The sequence below is a fragment of the Chenopodium album genome, chromosome 24 (genome assembly GCF_948465745.1).
Source record: "Chenopodium album chromosome 24, dcCheAlbu1.1, whole genome shotgun sequence".
NCBI classification, from domain to species: domain Eukaryota; kingdom Viridiplantae; phylum Streptophyta; class Magnoliopsida; order Caryophyllales; family Amaranthaceae; genus Chenopodium; species Chenopodium album.
In genome coordinates this window covers 12,051,132-12,076,675 of record NC_137857.1, presented here as the reverse complement: position 1 = coordinate 12,076,675, position 25,544 = coordinate 12,051,132, and the positions used below count along the sequence as shown (strand labels likewise).

Below are 25,544 nucleotides of genomic sequence, written 5' to 3'. Positions count from 1 at the left end.
ACATCTTAACCCTAACTATTCATCTCTCCTTCATCTTACTAAATTCTATGAAGTGATTCAGAAAATCATGGATTTCAATGTCAAATCTTCAATTCGTTCCCCGTGCATTGCTCATAAATAATTTTGCTTGCTTAATTTTCTCTACTCACCGGCCTTCAATGGTGTTTAATTTCGTCTTCTCTTTGCCGATTTAATTGAGGTACAATTTTTCCTTTTGGGCATCAAATTTTCTTTTAATTGAGTCCTATAGATTGTTTGTAGAGTTTTTTTTTAACAATTAACAAGAATTTCACGAAATTATGATCTGAAATGTATTTGATTCATGAGGAACAGATATTTTAGGGTTTCGTTATATATATTATTATGTTCGATTTTCTGCTACAATTCAAATAAAATTCTTAAAATCTAGCCTTCTTAATCTGTGTTTGAATGAAGCACCATTTTGAGTTGGCTGCTGACCTGCTATTAGGAACACTCTTTGATTTTTTTTATTTTTTTTTATCGTGTTAAATTTTTTTGAGGTTTTATTTTCCTAGTTATTTCTATGATATTGAGGAGTGGATAGATGGGATCCATCTTTTGACGCTCTGAACTATTAATTATACTATGGTGTAATTTGACTTTTATCATTCCTATACCCTTTAGTGCCATATTTTGCTTCCTCTGCATTTGAATACTCTATGTGATGATTTCACATTATTACAGTTCCTCTGTAGGAAGTTCTTTGTATAAATTTGATTGATTTATTAGGTCATGCTCTTGACAGCTCTCACACCTCTTAGAATTATATTTATCCATACTAAACACTCTGTACAATTTGTCTATATTTTTTTAATTGATTTACTTGCTTGATTGAATAAGTTCTTTCTTCCCTTTGGCAAGATGACATGACTACAATACTGGTACAACAATGTTGTTGGTCCTAGTTTAATAATATTAAGAGAATCATTGAGATTGCTAGTGAGAATGAGGCAAAATCTAATGAAATGATTGCCAAATTAGCTGATCGTGCCAAAGTTCTTGATACTCTCAAAGACCTTGCATATAAGGTGATGCTCAATTTTTACTTTCTTCCTATTTGATAAGAGAATGATCTCTGTTTTTGTTTACTGGAGGTTCTTATCTAGACCTTGGCCACTTTCTATTCTGCATCAATTTTGTGATTGAATTGTTTTCCTCATGCACTTCCGAGTTGTGTAAAAGAGTTCTTCATGATATAGCTTAAACATGTATACATGTGTATTGCTATGATTTGGGCAAATATATTATGTTGGACTGCTTAAAAATTGCAGAAAATGGTTTAGTGGTCTGGCACTGCTTGTTGTCATATTTGCATAACTATAAAGTTATGCAGTTACTAAAATGGTTAAGTTTAATGTCACACTGTGATTTCAGTTGCAATCACCAGCATAATGACTTTGGTTCTCTCTCTAAATTGTCTGTACAGAACCAAGTGGTGAAAGAACGTGAAACAGTATCTTTGTGAAAATGATGGCAGATTTACCTGATTTAGTAAGCTGGCTGATTTATATTTTTAGGTAGTATGATTCTATCTTGTTGTTCCTATCTCAGTTATAATTTTATACCTGGAACATGATCTCGTGATTTGCTATTCATGTATATTTGCTGGATTGACTTGACCACTATGCTTCACTCATCTACTTGATATTGGTTTTTTCTTTCAGTAATCCTATGGAGATGGCATTGTTATATCCTAATGTCTATGATATTTGGACCCTTCATTTCCATCAATTGGCCCAAAATCAAGAAAAATTTTATGATATAGCCTAATTAGACTCTTACAAGTTACAAGTATTCATGTCCAACATTAGATTGAAGTTAGAGTAACATACATGTGTTGTCATGTGTTGCAGTCTTGTAGAATTGCAGTATATTTGGTTGACATCAACTCATCAAGTATGAATAATGGATTGTACTTGTGGACCAGATTTGCAAAAAATCTAATCATTGAAGCAAGTGGATTCCTTTCGATGTCTGGTAAACACTAATACATCAAACATGGCCTGATTTCATCTTTGAATGTTGGCTTGTCAATGCAGGGCAGCCTAAGAGGCACCTTCTTACCACTGGGTGGAGTGTCTTGTAAGTGCTAAAAAATTAGTTGCTGGGGATTCTGTCATCTTCATTTGGTAAGTGCTTCTTCTTATTTGCCATTGGCCCATTGATGGATTTTATGTGCACATTGTTCAGTTATCTTTTGGCATTCAAAATTGATAAAATCAATCAATCAATCAATCAAAGCTTTCATCAAAATTGATAAAAATATTACCAAAAAGAAAACAATATGTTAAGGTTCAAGAAATACTTTGCAGTTTGCGTGGCTCGTTTTTTTAGTCCCAGTAAAGCTGGTGCCTTGGAATTTTTCTTTGAGAAACATATATTCATGAACTGCTTCTAAATGAAGCTTTCAATTGCCACATATGCAAGCTATAATACATAATTGTTGATAATCATATGGTATTCTCCATCAGGAATGAGAAGAATCAGTTACTCCTTGGCATTTGGCGTGCTAATCGTCCACAAACTGTGATGCCTTCATTAGTATTATCAAGTGATAGCATGCATATAGGTCTTCTTGCTGCAGCAGCTCACGCAGCTTCTACAAATAGCCGTTTCACAGTGTTTTTTAATCCCAGGTATAAATTTGTACTTTTACAAACATCACATAGGACTATTGGTGCTCTTGACTTTTTTTTCCTCTATTAAATAAAAGCAAGCATTAAAAATAAATTCTTTCTTGTAATTTCTCCAGGGCTAGCCCTACTGAATTTGTGGTTCTGTTAGCAAATTATGTCAAAGCTGTCTACCATACCCGTGTCTCTGTCGGCATGCGATTTCGGATGCTGTTTGAAACAGAAGAATCAAGTGTTCGCAGGTATGTGCATAGCCTGGATGATTATTCTGGCAAATTTAAATTCTGGATAAGTATGCTGTAAGGGTTGCTAGCAGACCAGCCAAATCTGCCCACCAATCAGTTCGTGGAGCTGCCCAAGTCATGGAAGGGTCAAGGTAAATTGTGATGCCCATTTGGGTGTTAAAACTGACTTGGGGGCTCTGATTAGAAATGATCAAGGGACTATTGTTGTTGCTGCAGTGAGGCAGGAGGGTGCTGGGTGGGATGTAGGGTGTGCAAAAGCTGCTGCCTGTCAAATATGGTCTGCTTGTGGCGAAGAGGTTGGGATACTCTGATGTTCAGCTTGAAAGTGATGCCTTGAATGTGGTGAATGCTGTCCAAAACAATGCCAAAGGATTTTCCCTTGTGTTTCTCCTATATGATGATATTTGTAGGCTTTCTTCCAGTTTTAGTTCGTTTTTAATTTCTCATGTAAAGCGGTTAGGTAATACTCTAGGGGAGACTAGAGATTGTGACGAATTTGTATCTTTAGGTCCTTTTCCTCAATTAAAGTTTATTGACTTTGACGAAAATTGATCTTCTTTAATATATTTTTCCCACTACTTGCCCTCAAAAAAAAATATACGACGTTTTATTTTTATTTTCATTAATTATGTTGATGTTTTCTTTTATAAATTTGGTAATTAACTACGCACTCTTATTATTGCTCATTATTGTTTTTTTATAATCTAGTTATATAGAATATTTGTTTATTTTAATGTTATTAATTTAATTTATGATCAATTTAAATAACTGTAATGTATGTATGATGGTAATAATTTAATAAAAGGGGAAAAAAAGTAAAAAAAAAACTTATGATAAAAATTCTAGATGCCTTTTAATGTCTACATATTTTGCACATTTTCATATTTCAAGAGTTTCCCGCCATACCATAGGCTGACACGAATAAACTTTAGACAACAAAAAGCGTCGCTAAATTTGAGTATGTGGACATGTAAAAGCGTCGCTAAAAAACTACACAAATTTGGGATAATGCGCGAAATAAGTATTTTCTGACACTTCGTATATAAGTTGGGACACATAAAAGCGTCGATATTCTCGACGCTTTTTTGTGTCCTCCAAAATTCTCGACTCACGTATTCTCGACGCTTTTTAACAGCGTCGAGAAATATTTTTGCGACGCTTTTTAGCGTCGAAAAAAGGTCTAAAAAGCGTCCGAAAAACACGCTTTTTGTAGTAGTGATTCACAAAATGATCAGGTTCAGAACCAGTTGTCTGAGCAAGATGAGCTGCTCTTTTGTTGTTCTGATTGAAAACAGGAGGAGAATCCTTAGCATTGTTCCAAACATTCCAGCCTGGTGGATAACCACGCAGCTTAAAACACCTCTCAATCCCATGTCCTGGCATTTTACAATGATCACAAAACCATTGCCTCTTGGTTCCTGCAGTTACTACATTCTGATTCTTGAATGTACAGTAAGACCCTGCAGAATTTTGCTTAAAGTTCCTATCATAAGGCTTGTCTGGGAACCTCTTTCCAGCAGCAAAAGCCATAGATTCAACACCAACCACAGATGAAACACTCATCTCCTTATGTTTTTCTTCTTGCATACATAAACGATAAGCTATAGTAATTATAGGCAAAGGCTGCATCATAAGAATATTAGTTCTGACCATGCCAAACTTGTCATTAAGCTTCATTAGAAACATCATGAGTCTCTGATCTTGCTGAACCTTGAGAATCTTCTTGGTTATCAAACAAGTACAGTTAGCACAAGAACAAATAGGCAGAGGTTCATTACTATCCATCTCATCCCAAATCGACTTGATCTTAGTAAAGAAGACTGAAATAGACTCATTCACACCTTAGCTTGTTGCAATTCTGATAACTGCTGATATAAAGCATATTGCTGTGTAGCAGATGTGTGTCCAAACCTCTCCTCAAGATCATCCCAAAGTTCTTTAGCAGTTTTACAAAACCAGACACTCTTAGCAATGCTCTTTTCTAAAGCAAACAAAAGCCATCCTAAGACCAAATCATTGCATCTACACCATGCCTTGTTGTTTGAATCAGTTGCAGGTGGTTTCACAACACTACCATCAATGAAACCTAGTTTATTTCTGGAAGATAAACTCAGCAAAATAGACCTCTTCCAATCACTAAAACCATTTCCATCAAAAACATCAGAAACTAGTGTTTTGTTACTTGCATCAGACGGATGTATATAATACACACTACCAGGTATAGCAGTAGGATCCATATCAGAACCAGCCATAATATCCAATATTCTCAGAAGAATTTCAAGAAACTCGAAACGAAAAACCTCAACCACAATCAACAACCTCAAACCTCAAATTCAACTTCAATCAATCAAATCCTCAAACAAACAATTGCAGCAATCAACAATCAGAAGAATGTGACAATCAACAAATCACAATCAAGAAACAACCTCAAGAATTACGACCTCAAATCGCAATTACAATCGCAGTATTCATCAAGAATTACGACCTCAAATCGCAATTACAATCAAAACTCCAATAAAAAACGCAATCAAAAACAACCACAACAACAGATCGCCAGAACAAATCGCAAATGAAAAATATCACAAAATCAACAGATCTTATCCAAAAACAATCGAGGAAAAACGAACAAAGAGCTCATACCAAAAACGACCTTCAGCAAAAGAACCATCAACGAACAAGCACCATAGCAGCAGGACAACAATCACCAGAATCGAATACGAATTTGCGGAAAAACAAGTTAAAATAGCTCTGATACCATGTTAATCTTCAACAGAAGAGAGAGAAAATTATAGAGAGAGAAAATGAAGAAAGGAAAAATGTGTTTGTATTTCTGAATGAATGAATATTACAGAGGAGGAGAGTATTTATTTCTAACCAACTAACTAACTTCAGCTATGATAAATAATGCTGAGTCAGCAATACTTTCTAACTAGTTCTGTTACAAGCTACTATACAGTATATGGTGGGTCAGCTATACTAATATAATCAACACATGTACAAATGTTTTTGCAACCAAAGTCACAGATTGATGTGATTATATTCGATGATAGATTATGTTTTCTAATGTATAAATTACAAAAGACCTCAAATGAATGTGTAAATAGTGTTTAATCTCCGGTGTACATTACCATCAAAAAAGATCCAAGGAAACAAAGTATCACTTTTTTTTTGGTGTTTAGAGAGCCACAAGGACGGGGATGAGAATCGATCCCATGATCTCCTGGAATCGGGAGGGAAGCTCTAACCACTTGAGCTATCCCTCACTCTCAACAAAGTATCACTTTGGTTGTTCAATTATCAGACTTTAAATGAAGTTCAGGTTCATAATTTTCTAGCGTGATTAGCGGAGCGGAGGGAAGACTTGCAAGTCAACCATGCATGTGGACGGTGTCTTAGAAGTCATCAAGTCATTTATCATTTATTACTATATGTTTCCAAGTTTGAGATTTGTACATTATGATTTCTGGATGTTGTTCTAATTTTAAGAGTAACTAAGAATCATTATTTTACACTTAATCTCCTTAGTTTAATGAATGAATTCTACGACCTATAAAATTTAATTTATAAGGAGACATAATTTCTCAAATACATGGGTATTAATTAGAGCTGAAAAAAAAAAAAAAAAAAAAACAAAACAAAACAAAAACAAAAACAAAAACAAAAACAAAAACAAAAACTAGCTAACATTACATAAATCTAACACGAAGAGATCGCATAGCTCTTAAAGACTTTCGACATGTTTAAGTAAACGACAAATTAACAAAACATGACATTAAATTAAACAAGAGGCTTACTCAGTTTATCATTAATGAAATTAATTAATGATAAATATATATGTCCAATGAAGCTTACATCTTTTCATATAACAAGACAACATGATATGAATCGACTATGAAAAACAAATAAAAAATTAAAGGTTTTTAACACGTTTATAAGGGTCAACAACACTACACGAAACCTTTTTTAAATGAGTCGATAGGTTAGTTAGTGTTGAAATTCTTATACCTGTTTAACTTTGAGCACAAACCTATCAACGACACGACATGGTTGGTAGCTCTGGTTTAATGCAAATTCTCAAGCAATACCATCCACAACTCCATGTAAATAAATATTACCTCCGGTTTATTTTAGTCGCAACAAAGGACATGTTTGCGGAAACCAAAACAAAAGATTGAAAACTTGTTTATGGGCAAATAAGGGTATATGCTTAACTATTAATTCAAGAGGAAATACAAGTTACTCATCCTGAGTAACAACAAATGTAACTCAAGGGGCACGGATGTAATTTCGTGCTTTTAAGTTGGGGGTAAAAACGTCCACATAAGGTTTTTTTTTTTAAAAAAAAAAATTAATAAAAAAAAAATTTGTGTAAAATCACAATATATGCCACTTGAGTAACAAATTTCGTTACTCAGGATGAGTAACTGGGGCTTGCTCTTAATTCAACCCAAAAATATGCTTAACTATTAATTCAACCCAAAAAAAAAAAATAAATAACCTTAATTATATTAAGAAACCCACCACCACCAACACCACAATCATCACCCAAACCACCCACCACCACGCAGTACCAACCCAGCACCGTTGACGCACCACCACCACCCCACGCACCCAGCAACCCACCAGCCCACCACCACCTCACGTACTCACCAACCCAGCAACCCACGAACCCAGTTTGGGGGAAAAGAAGTGAAATGGGGGATGAGAATCGAGTTAGAAATGAGAAATGTGAGGGAAATAGGGAGGAAAGGGAAAGAATGAACCCAAAATGACGTCACGTGATAGTTGAGGGGCAACAAGGTGGTAACTTTTGATGTTTTTGAAAATAGAAGGTGGTAATTTTCAAAAAAAACAAAAAAAAAAATTGAAGGTGGTAATTGCTAAAATGGACATAACAGAAGGTGTTAATTTTCAAAATTTCCATTTTTTAATACTCCACTACCTCACATACCTCTTATTTTATTTAAGTAAATTAAATTGCCTAAAAGTATGTGCCGGTTAAAGTGTATCACTTAAAAAAACACGGAAGGAGTACATGTACTTTGTATTAAGAAATGTAGGAAGTAATATTCCAACTCCCTCAAGATGACAAAGCCTAAAATGATTTGGGTTTCAAAAAAAAAAAAAAAAAAAAAAAGCCTAAAATGATTAAAAGTCGTAAGTCGTAACACATGTTTTAGAATAATACACCAATCACGTACACATCAGATCGGTCAACGGTCATATCTTTTTAGTATTCCTGGGTGGGGATTTACAATTCGATTGATTTATTAATCTCTTGGTGTGTATCACAGTTGACTCAAAATTCAAAGTATTCGGCTAATTTAATGGAACCATGTATGTGTATTAAGAATGGCATTTAAGAAATTCCGGAATTTTATATGAATATAATTTTGAGTATATTTATACATATAATTAACAAAAAATCAGGGAAACTATTGTTCTCTTACCACTAAATCAGAGCATACTGAGTACAAAACCTATAATTTTTTCAAAAATAGAAAACCTATAACTTTTTGTTTATTACTAAGTACTCGTATAAAGTACTCGTATAAAGTTAGGCAGTTAGCAATCAAAAAAAAAAAAAAAAAATGAGAGGTGTAGTAGGTAAGGGGTTATGGATGGTGACGGTATTGGCTACTTGGGTTGAAGTAAATGGGTGTTTGGAACAAGAAAAAGCTGCTCTTTTGCAACTTAAACAACACTTGAGCAACCAACTTCCCTTGCCACTTCATTCAGAGTTGTTTGATACTTGGAAAGAAGGTAAAACAAGCAATTGTTGTGATGATTGGAAAGGTGTTACTTGTGGACTCAATTCTCGAGTAGTTTCTCTCTCTCTCTCGAATCATTTAAACCTAAATGAGGTTGAAGTGCATTTTAATGCATCTGTATTGCATCCTTTCGAGGAACTTCGAGTGCTTAATCTCACTGTCATGAACATTAAAAGTTGGGATGAAGATGAAGGTAATGCATTAGACTTCAACACAATTTATATTATCATTACTTGTATGTATTGTCAATTGTGGGTGACTTGATTCTTCACTAAACTGCAATGCTATATCTGTTTCAATTTCAAATAGGTGCACCAAAGTTGTCATCATGTCTTAACAGTCTTGAGTTACTTAATTCACGACAGGCAATAATTTTGATTTCAGTAGCCTATGCAAAAGAAGTAATTTCCTACTTGGCATACTTGATATTATAATGAATTTTTTTATTTTAATTAATTTTCATTGGCTACAAAGAGTAGAGTCAATAATTTCACAATTACTACTGCATGCATTATATTTGATCTGCTGTAACTACATTTATACACTAATAATGATATTATTATAATAATATAGGCTCTACAAAGTCGTCATCAAGTCTTAAGGTGTTGGATCTGTCATCTAATACGTTGGAAAATAATATCATTAACCAACTATCTGGATTCCAATCACTCCACACTCTAAATTTGAGAAGCAACCAATTGAGAGGAGTTGTTCCATTAAAAGGTAAGCATGGAATTACTAGTTCAGCTAACTGTTAATTTATGAAATAATTTATTTACTTAATTATTTGATTAAAGCTATATATGTGTGACAGCTTTGCATCAACTAAAGAATTTGGAAGAGCTATATTTAGATGAAAATTCGATTACTGGCATCACTAATTGTAATGGTACGATTGACACACTTCTGATATTACTCGTGTATATATTTTGGTCTTATGTAACTATATATTACTATATATATACTTTTATATAGTTATAGCAATTACCACCTACAATTGTTGTTGTTTTACCAATTACGCACCACCTACAGTTTTATTTTTTGAATTTTACCACCAACTATTTTTTAAAACATCAAAACTTCCCACCTACTTGACTCTCAACTCAAATGTGACGTTATGTGAAGCCTACTAACTACCTTTTCTCTCCCTTTCGTTCCTCCTCACTCGATTTCTCATTCCCATGTATTGTTCTCCTCTCAAAATTGGGGAAAAACTTCAATTCGTGAAATAATTAACATGACTATGTAATTTAATTTGAAGATTTTCTCCAATTTTGAGAGGTGCACAATTTAGGGCAATGAGAAAGTGAAAGAGAAAGAAAGAAAAGGAGGGAAATAAGGTGAGAAGGTAGTTCGTGGACCCTACATCACACCACACTTCAGTTCAGAGCCAAGTATATGGGAAGTTTTGATGTTTGTAAAAATATTGGTGGTAAAATTAAAAAAAAAAAATTATAGGTGGTAATGGCTAAAACAACAACAATTGCAGGTGGTAATTGTCAAATAATAGTAATATGCATACTCATGATGATATAATAATATGCAGGTTCTACAAACTTGTCATCAAGCATTAAGGTACTATATCTGGCTTGGAATAACTTGGATAATAACATATATAGCCAACTATCTGAGTTCCAATCACTCCACACTCTAAACTTGGAAGGAAATCATTTGAGAGGAAATGTTCCAATTAATGGTAAGCATCCAAGTAGTTAATTAACTGTTTTGTTAAAAAAAAAAAAAAAAAAAAAAAAAAAAAAAAAAAAAAAAAACCTGTATTGTTGACTAAAGATTTGCATGATGACAGTTTTGCATCAACTAAGAAATTTGGAAATGCTGGATTTAAGTTCCAATTATATCACTGGATTTACCAATTACAATGGTATGGTGACTTCAACTCTTTTTCTAAGTATATATATATATATATTTTTTTTTTATCATTACTTAGGTAATAATCCCAAATAAATACAAAACATAAATAATGAGTTCCAAAAAATTAAAATACATAATGAAACCCGCAAACAAAAAAAAAAAAAAACAACTTATAGATTTTCATAAACTATAAATCCACATATAAATTAGACATATTTGAGGTGTCGATAATATCTTGAATAAAAGATAAGTAGATAAAAGATAACAGATTTTTTATTTAAATTTTTTAAACTAATCTCTATATAAAACACTAGATGATTACTAATTTTTTTTTTATTTGATAAACTTTGTGACATTCGCTTGCTTACTACTTGAATTTTTTTTTTTTATTATTAGAAAATGAATTATACATTTTGTTTCTCATATTTAGATAAAATTCCCGATATAGAAAGATAATATTTTTTTTCATAGTTTCATGTGTGGCTGACCACACTTTGTGGTCAGTATTACTTGGTCAAAGGGTTACTTGCTCGATAAGGGTTTCATACTCGGATGGTTGAGGATTAATTGATCAGTGTTTTGGTGTGTCTCAGCCGGCCACACGATATAGCCAGCCACACTAAACAACACACTGATTTTACTTTTATAATTAATATAAAATTTTGATCTAAAATAAATTGCAATTCTTTTTTTCATTGGTTAAAATATAACATTTTCCTATGTACGCTCTAAAATATTTAAAAAAAAAAAACTCTTTTATGTAATTTGTAAAAATTTATCATAATGTTGGTTCCATTTGTTTAGGGTAATTTTTACCCGCCACGTGGTCCAACCAGAGGATGACACGTGTCAGCCCCCAGGATGGCCCAAAGAGGACCTATCCCCGCTTGACACGTCACTACGGAAACATGGTGGAAAAAGGCGGCCTTCAACCCCAAATCCCGGGAAAGCCGCAATGCGGCGCAGCCCACCAATGATTAGAGTTCACTGACCTAATCAGGGGCACAAATCCCAAAGACCCTATAAATAAGGAGATTCTCATCTTTTAGAGGGCACGTTTTACCATTTATTACAAACTGTCCCTTTGATAGAGACATCTGAGCTTGGAATCCGAGCAGATACCTACCTAAATTTCCGCACCTTTTTCTCTCCCTTCAAGTTACTAACTTGATCATTGGAGGCGGAGCACCACCCAACCGGTGTGTCTCCATTTGTTTTGCAGGTATAGGCCGCACTAGACCAATCTTCTAGTTGTAACTTTCCCGAGGGACAAAAACACCCAAAACATTTGGCGCCGTCTGTGGGGAGAGTACCTCAAAGATGGTTGGAGAGTCTGTACCCTTTCCTGATCCTATAACCAGTTATACAACAAAAAAACCAAGAAAACCCTCAACCGGTGTCTCAGCCGGGAGGTTTTGGAATCCCTCAGTTGTTCAATCGACCTCCGCCTGAGGTCGTCACTGAGGATGAAGCTGATGACGAAGATGATGATGATGTGGAGACCTATATAACCAAGGATGGGTCTTTCATGTCCAAATACAAGCGCTCCAAAGATCAATTGGAGTGCAACTCTGACCAGGCGGGCCCAAGCAGGCGGCCCACTGGAAGGCCAGAATGGGAAACCCGAAAGGCCAAAGGTCAAGCCCTAGTCACCCGGGATGAGCTCATGAAATTCATCAACTCTTTCAAGGGTGAAATTAAGACTATGATCAACAAAAACAAGGCAGGCTCTACCAAGAGTCCGCCGGCTAAAAAGACTCCCACTCTAGGGAAGAAGAAGCCAATCAAGGACAGGCGACCAACTCCCCATCCCAAAGACAAAGAAAAGGAGAAGGAGAAGTTAGCCTCAAGACTTGGCTAGTCGAAAATTCTACTGCCTACTAGTCCTCAGAGGCAGCCTCGGCATGAACAGCCGGGGACCAACAAGAAAACAGCCTCTGACGCTCGGCACATCATTGAGCGGAGGAGAAATCAGTCGCTGTCTGAGTTAGCCTCCATTTCGAGCTTTCCAGACAGATTCAAAGAAACATCTCTAAAGAACTCACAATCCTTACTTGAGAGTCAGACAGGCGGCAAGACCGTCAACACCAAACCTCAGCTGATGATTGGGTCAGTCCCATATGCACCTCAGGCCCAGTATCGGCAATATGGCCTACAGTTCATGCATCCGCCTCCTTTTGGGGGTTAGGCGGCATTTAACAGTGTCCAACCTTTGGACTGGCAGCTCCGGCTGCTCAAGCTTGGTGAACAACCTTCTGCGTTCGCCAAGAATATAACCGAGGCGGTTCGGCCGTTCAAGGTTAAGAATGTGTTGGTAGGCACCTATGATGGTACCACCAACCCAGAAGACCACCTGATGGCGTACACTAACCTCATGTGTTTACAGGGTTGGGACGATGCAACCTGGTGTCGATGTTTCCTGGCTACATTGAAGGGCATTGCCCAACAATGTTTGACAACTTGCCAGCCGGTTCAATTGACTGCTTAAAGAAGCTAGCCTTCTTGTTTTCCACCAACTTCTCCATGAACATCTCTGCCAAAAAAACGAGCCTTGATTTGAGCACCGTTAAGCAGGGTGAGAGAGAAGGGCTACGCTCATATGTCAGGCGGTTCAATCTGGTCAGAATCTAGATCCAGGGACTGTCTGACGAGGTAGCATTTACAGACTTTTTCAAAGGTCTAAGAGACGGGTCAAACTTCAAGTTTGGCCTCGTCAGAAAAGGGGCATTCACGCTACAGGAGGTCCTAAGGGAGGCGGAGAGCTATATTCAAGCTACCGACCTCTGCACGCCTAGTAGTCAGTCAGACTCCAAGAAGTCTGACAAACAAAAAGAAAGTCGGTCTGCTCAGCCGGCCAACAAGAAAGAAGAGAGGAAAAAGAGAAAAGAAGTATGGGCGGTTAGTGATTCTGACCAGCCGTCCCAGAAGAAAAAGAGAGAGTTTAAACCGTACGTCCCTAAGTACGAGTTTAACAAAGACTGCAACTCCATCCTCATGGAGGTAAAGGACCGGCTGTCCATTGAGAAGCCGAATCTAATGAAGAGTTTCGTCCAGTCATGGAACAAAAATAAATTTTGTCAATTCCATGAGGAGGTTGGCCATGACACTAACGACTGCTTAAGTCTTCAGCGGGCGTTGGACCGTCTGGCTGCCAAAGGGCTGTTGAAGTCCTACAAAAAAGAAGAATAAAGGTCAGTCCTCCAAGAATACCCACCAGCCTACTAGTAGTTTGGATACCGACAAGGATCCGGTCTACACTATAGCAGGCAGATTTTCATGTGGTGGCCCTACCATCTAGGGCACCAAGAGCCATCTTCGAAAGATGGACAAGGATGATGATGAGCAGGCGTCTGCCAGTTCCACCTTCCCAGATGTCCTAATAACTGAGAAGGACCGGGGCAGCGTCCGCCGTCCGCATGACGACCCGGTCGTCATTGAATGTAAGGTTGCCAACCAACTTGTTAGGCGGATCCTTATTGACACCAGCAGCTCGTTGGACATTATCAGCCTCCGGTGCTTGCAGAAGCTTAAATACAATGTCAGCAGCATGCATCCGCTCACCCACCCCTTGGTTGGTTTTGGGGGTGGGATGGTCTATCTAGCCGAAATAATTGACTTACCCGTCCGGCTGGGAGAAAAAGGCCAGGGCTGACATGTTATCGTCAGATTGTTGGTCGTTAAGGAGTTGACCGCCTACAACATTATTCTTGCAGGCCAACCCTCAACAAAGCCAAGGCGGTAATCATCCCGTCTCTCAAGCTCATCAAGTATGAGCGGGATGATGGCTCTGTTGGTTCCCTGAACGGGGATCACAAGACGGCCCGAGAGTGCTACCTCTCAACCGTCAAAGACATTGTGGCCTCAGACGGCCAAGAACAAGAACCAATAGACCTTAACAATGTAAAGGGTACCAATCCCGCCCCACTAGTCGTTGGAAAGAAAAGAAAAGCACCTCTGCCGGTGGAGGTGAAGAAAGAGAAAAAATAGCAATCACTGAGCGGGGAACGGTCAGGCGAGCTCCATCCCCAACCGACTGGTGAAAACATTGATCTCACTCTGGATGACAGCCGTCTAGAGCGTACTGTGAAGGTTGGGACGGTTGCTTATGCTATTCTGGGTGCAAGCTTACACCTTCTGCTGAAAGAATTCAAAGGCATTTTTACCTTTGAAGTGGAAAAGATTACAGGCGTCAGCCTTGATCTCGCTGTCCACAAAGTCGCCATGGATCCCAAAAAGAAGCCCATCCGGCAAAAGAAAAGAAACCACGTCGAGGAAAGAAGTCAGGCGGCAGCTGCCGAAGTCAAAAAGCTGCTAGACACCAGGTTCATTCGGCCTTGTAATATCCCCAACTGGGTGGCCAATGTGATCCTTGTTAAGAAACCGAATGGGACCTGGCATATGTGTGTTGATTACACAGACCTCAACAAGGTGTGTCCAAAGGACAGTTATCCGCTTTCAAAGGTCGACAGTCTGGTCGACTCTACAGCCGGTCACGGCTTGATGAGATTTATGGATGCCTATTCTAGCTTCCATCAGATACCCCTCTGGAAGAAAGATCAACAGAAGACGGCTTTTGTCACTGATTTGGGGTTATTCTGTTATACTGTGATGCCGTTTGGCTTGAAGAATGCGCCTACCACTTTCCAACTGATTAATACGGTTTTCATTAATCAAATTGGGAGGAATGTGGAGGCGTACATTGATGACATGATAATCAAATCCAAGCAGCAGGCGGATCACCTTGCCGATCTCCGAGAAACGTTCACCAACCTCAGGCGGCATAAGGTCATGTTAAACCCTAAGAAATGCGTCTTTAGTGTTGAGTCTGGGAAGTTTCTTGGATTCCTGATTGATTAAAAGGGGATAGAGGCTAACCCCGAAGAGATACAGGCGGTGATTGACATGAAGTCACTCGGTTCTGTCAAGGAAGATCATAGACTCACTGGTTGCCTGGCCGCCTTGGGAAGGTTCCTCAGCCGGTCAGGCGACAAATGCCTTTACTTCTTCCAAGCAATCAGGAAGAAGACCAGGTTTGAATGCGGAGACGATGTTGAGACGACATTTCAGAAGTTAAAAGATCACTTGCATTCTCTACCTAGGCTGGTCAGTCCTTTTCCTAGGGAGACGTTGTACATGTATTTAGCCGTCTCAGATAATGGTCTCAATGGCGTTCTCCTTGCTGAGCGAGGCGACGTTCAGCTCCCGGTTTACTTCATTACCCATGTTCTTAAAAATGCTGAACTCCGGTACCCCATGGTTGAAAAATTTGGCCTTGCTTTGTATAAGGCATTCAAAAAGCTGAAGCCTTACTTTCTGGCACATTTGGTGGTGATTTACACCGACCAGCCACTCAAGCGGCCAATGTCCACCTTGGAGTCAGCCGACAGAATGTTGAAATGGGCTATTGAAATGTAGAGTTTTGAAATCACTTACGAACCAAGAAAGGCAGTGAAAGGTCAGGCATTTGCCGACTTCATTGTTGAAATGACCCGTCTGGTGGCTCCGGATAATCTTGACCAGGTTTGGAAAGTGTATGTAGACGGGAGCTCTACAAAGAACGACTGTGGTGCAGGTGTAATCTACGAGTCTCCTGAAGGGGACAGATATGAGTATGCACTACGGTTCAAGTTTCAGGCCTTTAACAATGAGGTGGAATATGAAGCCCTGCTAGCAGGAATCCGTATGTGTAAGGCAGCAGGGGCAACGAAAATTGACGCCTACTCTGATTCACAGTTGGTCGTTAGCTAGTATGAGGGAAAATTTGAAGCAACTCATCCGGCTATGATCAAGTATCTTCAAGCGGTCAAAGAGGAGGTTGGGTCACTTGAAGAGTACAACCAAGAGGATGCATTGTCAAAGCTGGCATCTTCCGCCTACCATGACACGCCTCAGTTAGTCTTTTGGGAAGTTCTTGAAAAGAGAAGCATCTATGAAGATCCCATTGGAATTCTGGACCGAAGCTCTACCTGGATGGATGACATCCTGGCATACCTTTCAAACGGTACACTTCATGATTCGCCACAAGAGGCAGCCGTCCTGAAGAAACGAGCTGCAAGCTTCGAGTTGAGAAACGGAGAACTCTTCAAGGCGGGGTTTCTGAAGCCTCTGTTGAAGTGTGTCACCCCAGAAAAGGGGAAGGAAGTTCTCGAAGACTTGCAATCGGGATTCTACGCCTTCCACATAGGCGGCAGGTCCCTAGCCGTTAGAGATAGACGACATTATTTTTGGCCCACTTTTGAGACAGACGCCAAGGAGTTGGTGATGAAATGTGACAAGTGCCAAAACTTTGGCAAACTTATTCACCGTCCTGCTACTGACCTGACGACCATCCACACCCTAATCCCGTTTGCAAAATAGGGCATGGACATCTTAGGTCCTTATACGCCTGCACCAGGCAGAAAGCGCTACATCTTGGTTGCTGTAGATTATTTCACCAAGTGGAAGGAGGTCGAGACGGTTAAGAATATCAAGACATCAAACGTAATTTCCTTCATTTGGAAGAACATCATCACCCGGTATGGGATACCTATGTCTATGGTGTTCGATAATGGTCCTCAGTTTGAGACGCCTCAGCTCAAAACTTGGTTGGGAGATCAAGGGATCTCAAGCTATTTTGCATCATTCGGCCGACCCCAAGCAAACGGCCAAGTTGAAGCCTTCAACAAACTGATCTCAGACGGCATTAAGAAGAAAATTGAAAGAGCCGGTGGCTTATGGGCAGAAGAGTTAATCGATGTCCTATGGGCCATCCAGACAACAACAAAGGGGGGAACCGGTGAAACCCCATTTCTCATGGTTTACGGTGCTGAAGCCGTCTTGCCCATTAAATATTACGAGCCGACTCTTAGAGTCATGCTATATGATGAAGAGGCAAAATGGAAAGCAATGCGCCTGGCATTAGACTCACTCCCAGAACGCAGGGGCAATGCCGCCTTGCGTCATGAGATTTACCGTCTAAGAATGACCAGAGCCTACATTAAGAGAGTACACTAGCGTCCTTTAAAAGTTGACGACTTAGTGTTACGGAAAATGGAGGCAACCGGTAGGGCCAATGAGCTGGGAAAGCTAACTCTAAATTGGGAAGGCCCCTACCGTATCTATGAAGAAGTAAGAGACGACACCTACCACCTGGAAACTCCAGACGGCAAGCGCTTGCCTAGAACTTGGAATGTAGACAATTTGAAAAAGTACTACTTCTGAGATTTGTAATGTTTGTAAACAAGAAGTACATTAATGAAAAATTGCGTTTTGTTTTCAGTTGTGTTTGTCTTCTTTAGTTTTGTACGCCGTCTGAAGCATTGCTCAGACGGGTCATTTGTTAAATCTTCTGAGTTTGAAACTTGGAAGCGAAATCAACGTCTATATGACGAGAGGCCAATGGCTAGATAATTAAGCTAAGCACAAAACCGCTTAGTGGCTATAAAGCCGGTCTCAACGTAGACCAGAGGTCAATGGCCGGATGGCTTCTTTTTCACAAATTCGTTTGTCCCAACATGGACAAAGGCGTCCGACGACACCCCTCCGGGTGCGATCGTCGTAGAGAGAAGCCAACCTGCTTACTCTACGTACCAATGCAGACGGCCATATCGGCCCATCCATAGCCGTCTGACCTGAACAGTTTAAGGAACGACTAAGTCTCGGAACCCAGATTTCCTGCGACATCGGTCAGTGACCGACTGAAGTTCTTACTTAGCATTTTTTCGTTTTTAAGTTGCACACATTCTCCCGTTTGGGGAAAAGAGTTGTGCAATGGCTATGCAATCTCTACCTAGATGGTCAAGCACCGTCTGGTTAGTGACTGAAATGCCTGTTTGTGTACGGGTGTGCACTTGGTTTGGGGCAATCACTACTGTGATTGATTGACTTACAAACGTATCATACTCTTTGCAACATCAGATGTTTCCAAGTCAATCAACCAACTCTAGTTGAAATCAATTACACAGCCGTCCAGGGGCAAGGACAACCGGATTGAAATCACCGCATGCTTTTGATAAGTTAGACAAAAATCAAGCATATACGCAAAATTGAAAATGCAAAAATTGAAATCCAAACACAAACGCAAGATGATTAAAACCGACTCAGTAGGTGCATTTATTAAAAGTCCACCCAACAAAATGGTTGTAGTGGAGCAAATGTTAACCGGACCCCGTCCGGGAGAAGAGAGATAAATTGCTGATTAACCCGGCTCCTCAGCCGGTAAATACAAGAATACTCCACACTTAGGCCGGAAAGGCAAGTTTTTTGGCATACTACCGCAGATAAAAAAAAATAAAAAGAGATGGCTCCTCCTAGTCCTTCTGCCATTCTTCCTCATCATCTGAGAGAATTACATGTGCTTGACCAGGACCGGGTTGCTCTCGCTCGGGAAGTTCAGTATTAGCCCAGACGGAAAAGCACTTAAGCTCTTGCTCGTGCTTCTCTCTCAAATACACCACTTCTTCGGCGTACTTGTGAGCCAGTGCCCAGACGCCATAATCCTTGTCTAGGTACAAGGCAGCCCAGGCGATCCTCATCCTGGCGTCGTTTTCAACGTCACTTTCAGCAAACAGCCGATTTTGCTCCGCCTCTAGGGTTGCTAAGAAGTTCGTCTGAGCCTTGGCCGCCTCATCTTCAAGCTTCTGAACCTTGGCCTTCAAATCAGTGTTCTCTTCAAAAACACCCTGGAGTTTGCTAAGGTCCGCCTGGGCCTTTTTGAGTGCATCCTCATCCTTCTTAAGGTCCTCCTCCGCCTTCTTTTGAGCCGCCTCCGCGTCACTCGCTGGGTGGTTGGCCGTCTTCAGATCTGCCTCCAGCTTCTGGATTTTCGACGCCTGTGTCATGGTGGTTGCTTTAGTTTCAAGGTCATTTATGATAGTGGAGTATAAAGCAACAATATCAGCGTCTGAGGCGGACTTCTTGGCCCTTTTTACCTTTTCCTGTTTGCGGGTGTAAGGACGCTTGAGCCCGTCTACCCGCAACAGAGCCTACAAAAGCAAATCAAGTTAGTACTGTAGGCAGAGTAAAACACTTACAAAAATTATTCGAGTATCTTACCTCAGCTAGAAGGGATAGGATTCGTTCCAGGTTGAACGTCTCTATCCAAGGATAGCATCCTTGTCCTTCTTGCTCACCGCCTCTTACATGGCCCTGGCATGCCTCTAGACGTCTGGCCAGAGAGGAGATTGAGCTGCACCGTTATCAACAGGTGATGAGTGCGAAAATAATTAAGGCGGCATCTATCTGTTGCCGACCGTCTGAGGATGACGTCTGTTGGAAGTGGGATTTCACTCGCAAAGGCCACCCCAGCTCAGGCGGGGATTTAAATGGGTTCTTACCTTCAGAGCTGGCTAAGCGAGAGCCGCTTGCAGGCGTGGTGAACCCCCTGGTCGCTGATAGGGGGTCGGCGAGGTTGAGGCCCAGACTGCCGCCTACCCTCTCGTTTCTCCCCCCTATCCGCATCTGATGTTTCCTGAATGGGGCGCCAGGAGTCATTGTAGAGCTGGGTTTTTTGGTCTTGATAGGGGTGGAGGCGGACTCTTCCCTTGCCCGTTTGAGCTTTTTCTCAAACGTCATTCCCACTTCACCTCCCAGTGAAAATAACAAAGTTAAAGTTAGCATTCGGGGAAAGTAAACTTCGAAGTCAACTTAAGAGAGAGTCAGACGTTTTCTACCTTGGCCCTGAGCTCGGCTGCCTGTTTCTCCGCCAACTCCTTGCGGATAGTTGCAGAGGACCGCCTGGGTGTCATCTCATCAGGCAACATGTTTAAAGATTCTTCTACAAAAAGGAAAAAGTTGATCAGTACATCATTAAACAATTTTGATACAAAAGCACTACAAACGGATGTGAACACAGGCGCATACGTTTGGTAAATATGTATCCTAGCCCGCATGAGGCTAAGAAACACTCATCCTTGAGCCAGGCGCTCTCAGGGATCCAGTTCTTGGGAATTTTATTGTCTCCCCTATTGACAAAGTTGCGTCTGTGAGGCCAAAAAAGTCTGCCTCAATTATTTTATCGAAGTCCACATCCGGGATCCGAGGAAGACAGCACTTCTGGCCCATCAACTCGGGCTTCTTACTGTGTTAGCGGAGCTCATAGTTCTCCCGCCTGCTAGGAGCCGTCAGAGGTAGAACCTGTGCTTCCAGCCGTCAAATTTGGAGACCTTGTCCTAGGTCATCATATATTGGGGATACGTGGTTAAAGTGTACCACGCCCTCCAGCCGCCTAGGTTGCGGCTAAGATAATGCATCTTAGCAAAAGCATCCCAGCCGGGATGGAGCCCCTGAAATTTGCAGGCAGCAACGTACCCCAAAACGCTTGCCCAAGAATTGGGGGTAAGTTGCCAGACTCCGAGGCCGTAGCCTCTCAAGATTGCCTTCACCGCCTTGTGAAGGTTAAAGCGGAGACCTGCCTTGAACGCTGCCTTGTAACAGCCGAAGTAGCCGTTGACATTCTGTTGATCGTCTTCCCAGGCGATGGTGCCGTCCTTAGGCGGCACTCAGATTTTGTACCCGTCTCCTAACGGGTGTATGAGTTTAAACTTCTCCAAGTTGTCCTCCATGTGCCCCTTGTCCTTGGCTGAGACGTGGATTTTGAAGGGGTCGTCCTTCTCATTCCACTTCTTCCTCTCTTCCTCCTCACTGTCTACAAGCGGTGACAGGTCGTCATTGCTCTCAGAAGTGGAGGCGGAGCTGTCACTCCCCGACTCCTCCTCATTTTGTGAGAAGGGTGCTGAGACGGCTTCATCGATGCCTTGGTCGCATTCCTCCAAGAAGGAATCTGCGGAAGATGAAGGGGCACGCGGAGGGGATCTCTCCAGAACCGTCTGGTTTCCCTGACCAGGTGCTTCTCCCTCAGACGTTTGGCCGCCTGAGCCATTGCTTCTGTAATCTGGATCGAGGGTCGTCTGCATTGTCCAAGCCATTGTGTCCTGCACAGACACGTAAATGGTCGGAATCCAAGCAAAAAGGTGGTCCCAACACCCTGAGACGGCACTCCCAGTCCTAGACTCAACCGTTTCTAGTGACCGGTTTGATTCTAACCTAAGCTGTGCCATGTGTGTTGGTGATGCATCCATTTATTGGAAGAAATATGTACAAGCGGTGAAAAATGAAAAGAGTTGAGAGAGACAAAGACGGTACCTTTGCATTTGATATCTGAAGGTAGATGGAACCGGCTGTGTTGACGAGAACGAGCTTTCTGGCTTGCGCTTGACTCAGACGGATGACTTCTGCTCTCTCAAAGTTTTCTCTGTCGAAAATTTTTGTAAACGTACAAAATTATGAGGGGTAAATGGCTATACATAGAGGGTAAATTCGGGGGCATTCCTGTAATTTATTCAGAAGGTGAACAGTTACTTTTTGGCGGTAAAATTAACACCAACCGGAGCGTGACGCGTGTCACAGATGCCACGTGGCGTGCCACGTCACATCTGTGAGGGGCAAATGTTTAGGGTAATTTTACCCCGCCACGTGGTCCAACCAGAGGATGACACGTGTCCCAAAGAGGATCTATCCCTGCTTGACACGTGTCACTCCGAAAACATGGGGGAAAAAGGCGGCCTTCAGGCCCAAATCCCGAGAAAGCCGCAATGCGGCGCAGCCCACCAATGATTAGGGTTTTTTGACCTAAACAGGGGGCACAAATCCCAAGGACTCTATAAATAGGGAGATTCCCCTTTTAGTGGGCACGTTTTACCATTTATTACAACTGTCCCTTTGATAGAGACATCTAAGCTAGGAATCCGAGCAGGTACCCACCTAAATTTCCGCACCTTTTTCTCTCCCTTCAAGTTACTAACTTGATCCTTGGAGGCGGAGCACCACCCAACCGGTGTCTCCGTTTGTTTTGCAGGTACAGGCCGCACCGGATCAGTCTTCGAGTTGTAACTCTCACGAGGGTCGAAAACACCCCAAACACCATTAATCACCTAAATAAATCATTCATTTTTATTCATTCAGTTTTATGAAAAGATAGTTTTTTATTTTATATTATAATCTTAAGCAGTGACTTTTAAAAAAATTAATCTTATGTGGCGTAATCCCATTGTAGCATTTTAAAAATACTAATATTACGTGGCGGTTTTTTTTATTATAATCTTACGTAGCACTTTAAAGATGATAATATTACGTGTCATGATTCAATTGTAGCGCTTTAAAAATATCAATCCTACATGGCGCTCTAACAATTTTAAAAAAATAAAAATCCCAGGTGGCGCTCTAAAATCTCGGGAAAAAACTCCCCTTTAAATATGTATATTAGATTTTCATTATACTTGAATGAGAGGTGTCACACTAAGATACTATCATGTAGCACATATTTTATCAACATACATAAACAAGTACAGTATTTGTTCATGAATATTAAAAAACATTATTAAATACGAGTACTATACTTTTTTTTTTTTTTTTTTTTTTTTTTTTTTTTTGTGACAAATAACAAAGTATTATACTTAATTACTTATTATGGAGTACTCCTTGTTGGTAGAAAGAGATTGTATTCACTTTCATGATAAAATTTGATGTATCTTATTGTCAGCTTCATTTGGTGGCCTAACCTCACTTCAAGAGTTGGATCTCAGTGAAAATCAACTTGCTGGGGAAATTCCGGTATGGTTGCGAAACTTGAAAAGTTTGGAAACGTTGGATCTCAGTTATAATCAACTTGCTGGGGAAATTCCGGTATGGTTGCGAAACTTGAAAAGTTTGGAAACGTTGGATCTCAGTTATAATCAATTGATAGGAAATATTGGGTCATCTCCTCTAGTTCATCTCCTCTCTCTCAAATATCTCATACTATCGTACAATCATTTGCTAATTCCTGACTCATTCCAGTCGTTTTCAAACCATACCAACTTAAAGTACTTTTTTGGAGACTCCAACCAAGTTGTCCATGAGTTCTCCAAACATGATACCCAACCTCCATTCCCTCTAGGATTACATCTTCAAGCACTTAGTTTGTCAGACTGTGCACTCTTTACATACCCCCCCTTCCTTCCCCATCAACGACACTTGAGGTTTGTTGATCTCTCTGACAATTCACTTCAAGGGGAATTCCCGACATGGCTTCTCGAGAACAACCTTAAGTTGGATACACTTTTCCTTAGCAATAACTCTTTCATTGGATCACTCCAATTGCCTTCTGTCGCGCATGCCTATGTAAGCCGAGTATGGGTTGCCAAAAATAAGATACAAGGACATATTCCAGCAAACATAGGCGTGATATTTCCCAATCTTGTTGAATTGGACTTGTCCTACAACGGATTGAAGGGAAACATTCCCATAACCCTTATTGATTTACATTCTCTAAAAGGTTTATATTTGTCGAACAACCTTTTATCAGGAGAGATACATGACCTAACCAATACCTTGGAATCTCTTGATCTATCAAATAATGCTTTTGAAGGCAAGCTTCCGTTTTTCAATGGCTTATTGTCCTTGCAGTTCTTAAATTTACAAGGTAATAAATATTCAAGTGGCCTCCAAAAGAACAAGTTTGGTCCAAGCTTATTAGTTATCAATCTAAGTAATAATTCACTAGAAGGTCCTGTTCCTAATGACATATACAATTCTTCCCAACTATGGATCTTGGACCTATCATATAACAGATTGAATGGACTTTTGCCAAAAAATTTCAGCTCCCATATCAGTAATCTCATGTTAAACAATAATAAATTGAGTGGTCATGTGACAGATGCATTTTGTAACAATTTAACTATGTTGTTACTCTTGGATCTCAGAAATAATGACTTGAGAGGTCGAATTCCTGCTGCAATCAGTAATCTCACTGGATTACAAGTTCTACTCTTGAGTGGTAATCAGTTTATCGGTCAAATTCCCTTTCAATTGTGCTTAGTTGAGTTGCGATTGTTGGATCTTTCCTCCAATAATTTATATGGCCCTATTCCCACCTGCCTATCTCAATTATTTATTAGTGGGTACGGCTATGGTGGTCTTAATATTGAGATTGGTATGGACTTTGAGTTAATAAATGATGGCATAGTGGGAGAATTGATTTCGATGAAATTAGATTCAGCCCACAATATTATTTACAGCAAGGTAGATTTTGTGACAAAGAACATGGAACACACTTACAAAGGCAACATCCTTAGTTACATGTCTGGAATAGATTTGTCTTGCAACAAATTAACAGGCCAAATACCACATGAGCTTGGTAATTTGAGCAACATCCAGACATTGAATTTATCTCATAACCAATTGTGGGGTGTCATTCCATCGGCTTTTTCAAACTTGAAGAACATCGAGAGTTTGGATTTATCCTACAATCACTTGAATGGAAGGATTCCAGCTGAAGTTACAAATTTGGATACTCTTGGGGTCTTCAATGTCAGCTACAACAACTTATCAGGAAGGATCCCATTTCAAGGTCACTCATTAACCTTTGATGACACCAGTTACATAGGCAATCCATCCCTTTGTGGACTTCCTTTACTCATCAACTGCACTACAGATGATACGCCCTCCACGAGTACAAGTGAATCCCAAGATGAAGACAGTGGCTGGATTGACATGGAAGCCTTTTATATCACCTTCGCGGGATCTGGTGTGACTATGTTTCTTGCGGTTGTAATAATTATGTTGATTAATCCTCATTGGTTGAATGCATGGTTTTATCTTGCTAAAGCGTGCATCCTTTCCTGCTACTACTTCTTCGAGGACAGCATAAGAAAACTGAGGAGAGCAAGGCGTGTTTGATGATCATGAGGTTCGTGTATGAAGGTTTCTTCGTCACTTGTGAATGTGATAATGTATGGTGCCTCGCTTGTTGTATTTGGTGACTATGTATAATTTATATGACCTCTCTATGAAAAGTAAGTATTATTTCCTTAATAAAATCAAGTCACAAGAACTAAAGTCCACCTTGCCTAGAGGCTTATGATTTTTAGAAGACATCAATGCATTGTTCTTGTATTGTTGTATATTAGCCGCAAATCCTTCAATAAAAAACTCACTCACTCAATGAAGCATACCCGCCAAATCTAAACTCTCGATGGAAATTATTA

At 40.1% G+C, this 25,544-nt stretch overlaps 2 protein-coding genes and 1 long non-coding RNA gene across 3 annotated transcripts; 2 read left to right on the top strand and 1 right to left on the bottom strand.

Moving 5' to 3' along the window:
* Window positions 1-18: 18 nt before the first annotated feature.
* Window positions 19-3,487, top strand: LOC145612632 (uncharacterized). Its single transcript, XR_014106664.1, has 4 exons — window positions 19-199; window positions 2,061-2,150; window positions 2,493-2,657; window positions 2,774-3,487. It is a non-coding gene; the product is annotated as an uncharacterized LOC145612632 (long non-coding RNA).
* Window positions 3,488-3,741: 254 nt separating this feature from the next.
* Window positions 3,742-5,151, bottom strand: LOC145610559 (uncharacterized). The gene is made up of 3 exons (XM_081665874.1): window positions 4,741-5,151; window positions 4,100-4,621; window positions 3,742-3,759 (listed from the first exon to the last, which is right to left on the bottom strand). The coding sequence occupies exons 1-3, from the start codon at window positions 5,149-5,151 to the stop codon at window positions 3,742-3,744; spliced, it is 951 nt and encodes a 316-aa protein (XP_081522000.1).
* Window positions 5,152-8,520: 3,369 nt separating this feature from the next.
* Window positions 8,521-25,236, top strand: LOC145610557 (receptor-like protein 14). The gene is made up of 6 exons (XM_081665873.1): window positions 8,521-8,863; window positions 9,244-9,393; window positions 9,485-9,559; window positions 10,217-10,366; window positions 10,478-10,552; window positions 23,060-25,236. The coding sequence occupies exons 1-6, from the start codon at window positions 8,521-8,523 to the stop codon at window positions 25,234-25,236; spliced, it is 2,970 nt and encodes a 989-aa protein (XP_081521999.1).
* Window positions 25,237-25,544: the final 308 nt, after the last annotated feature.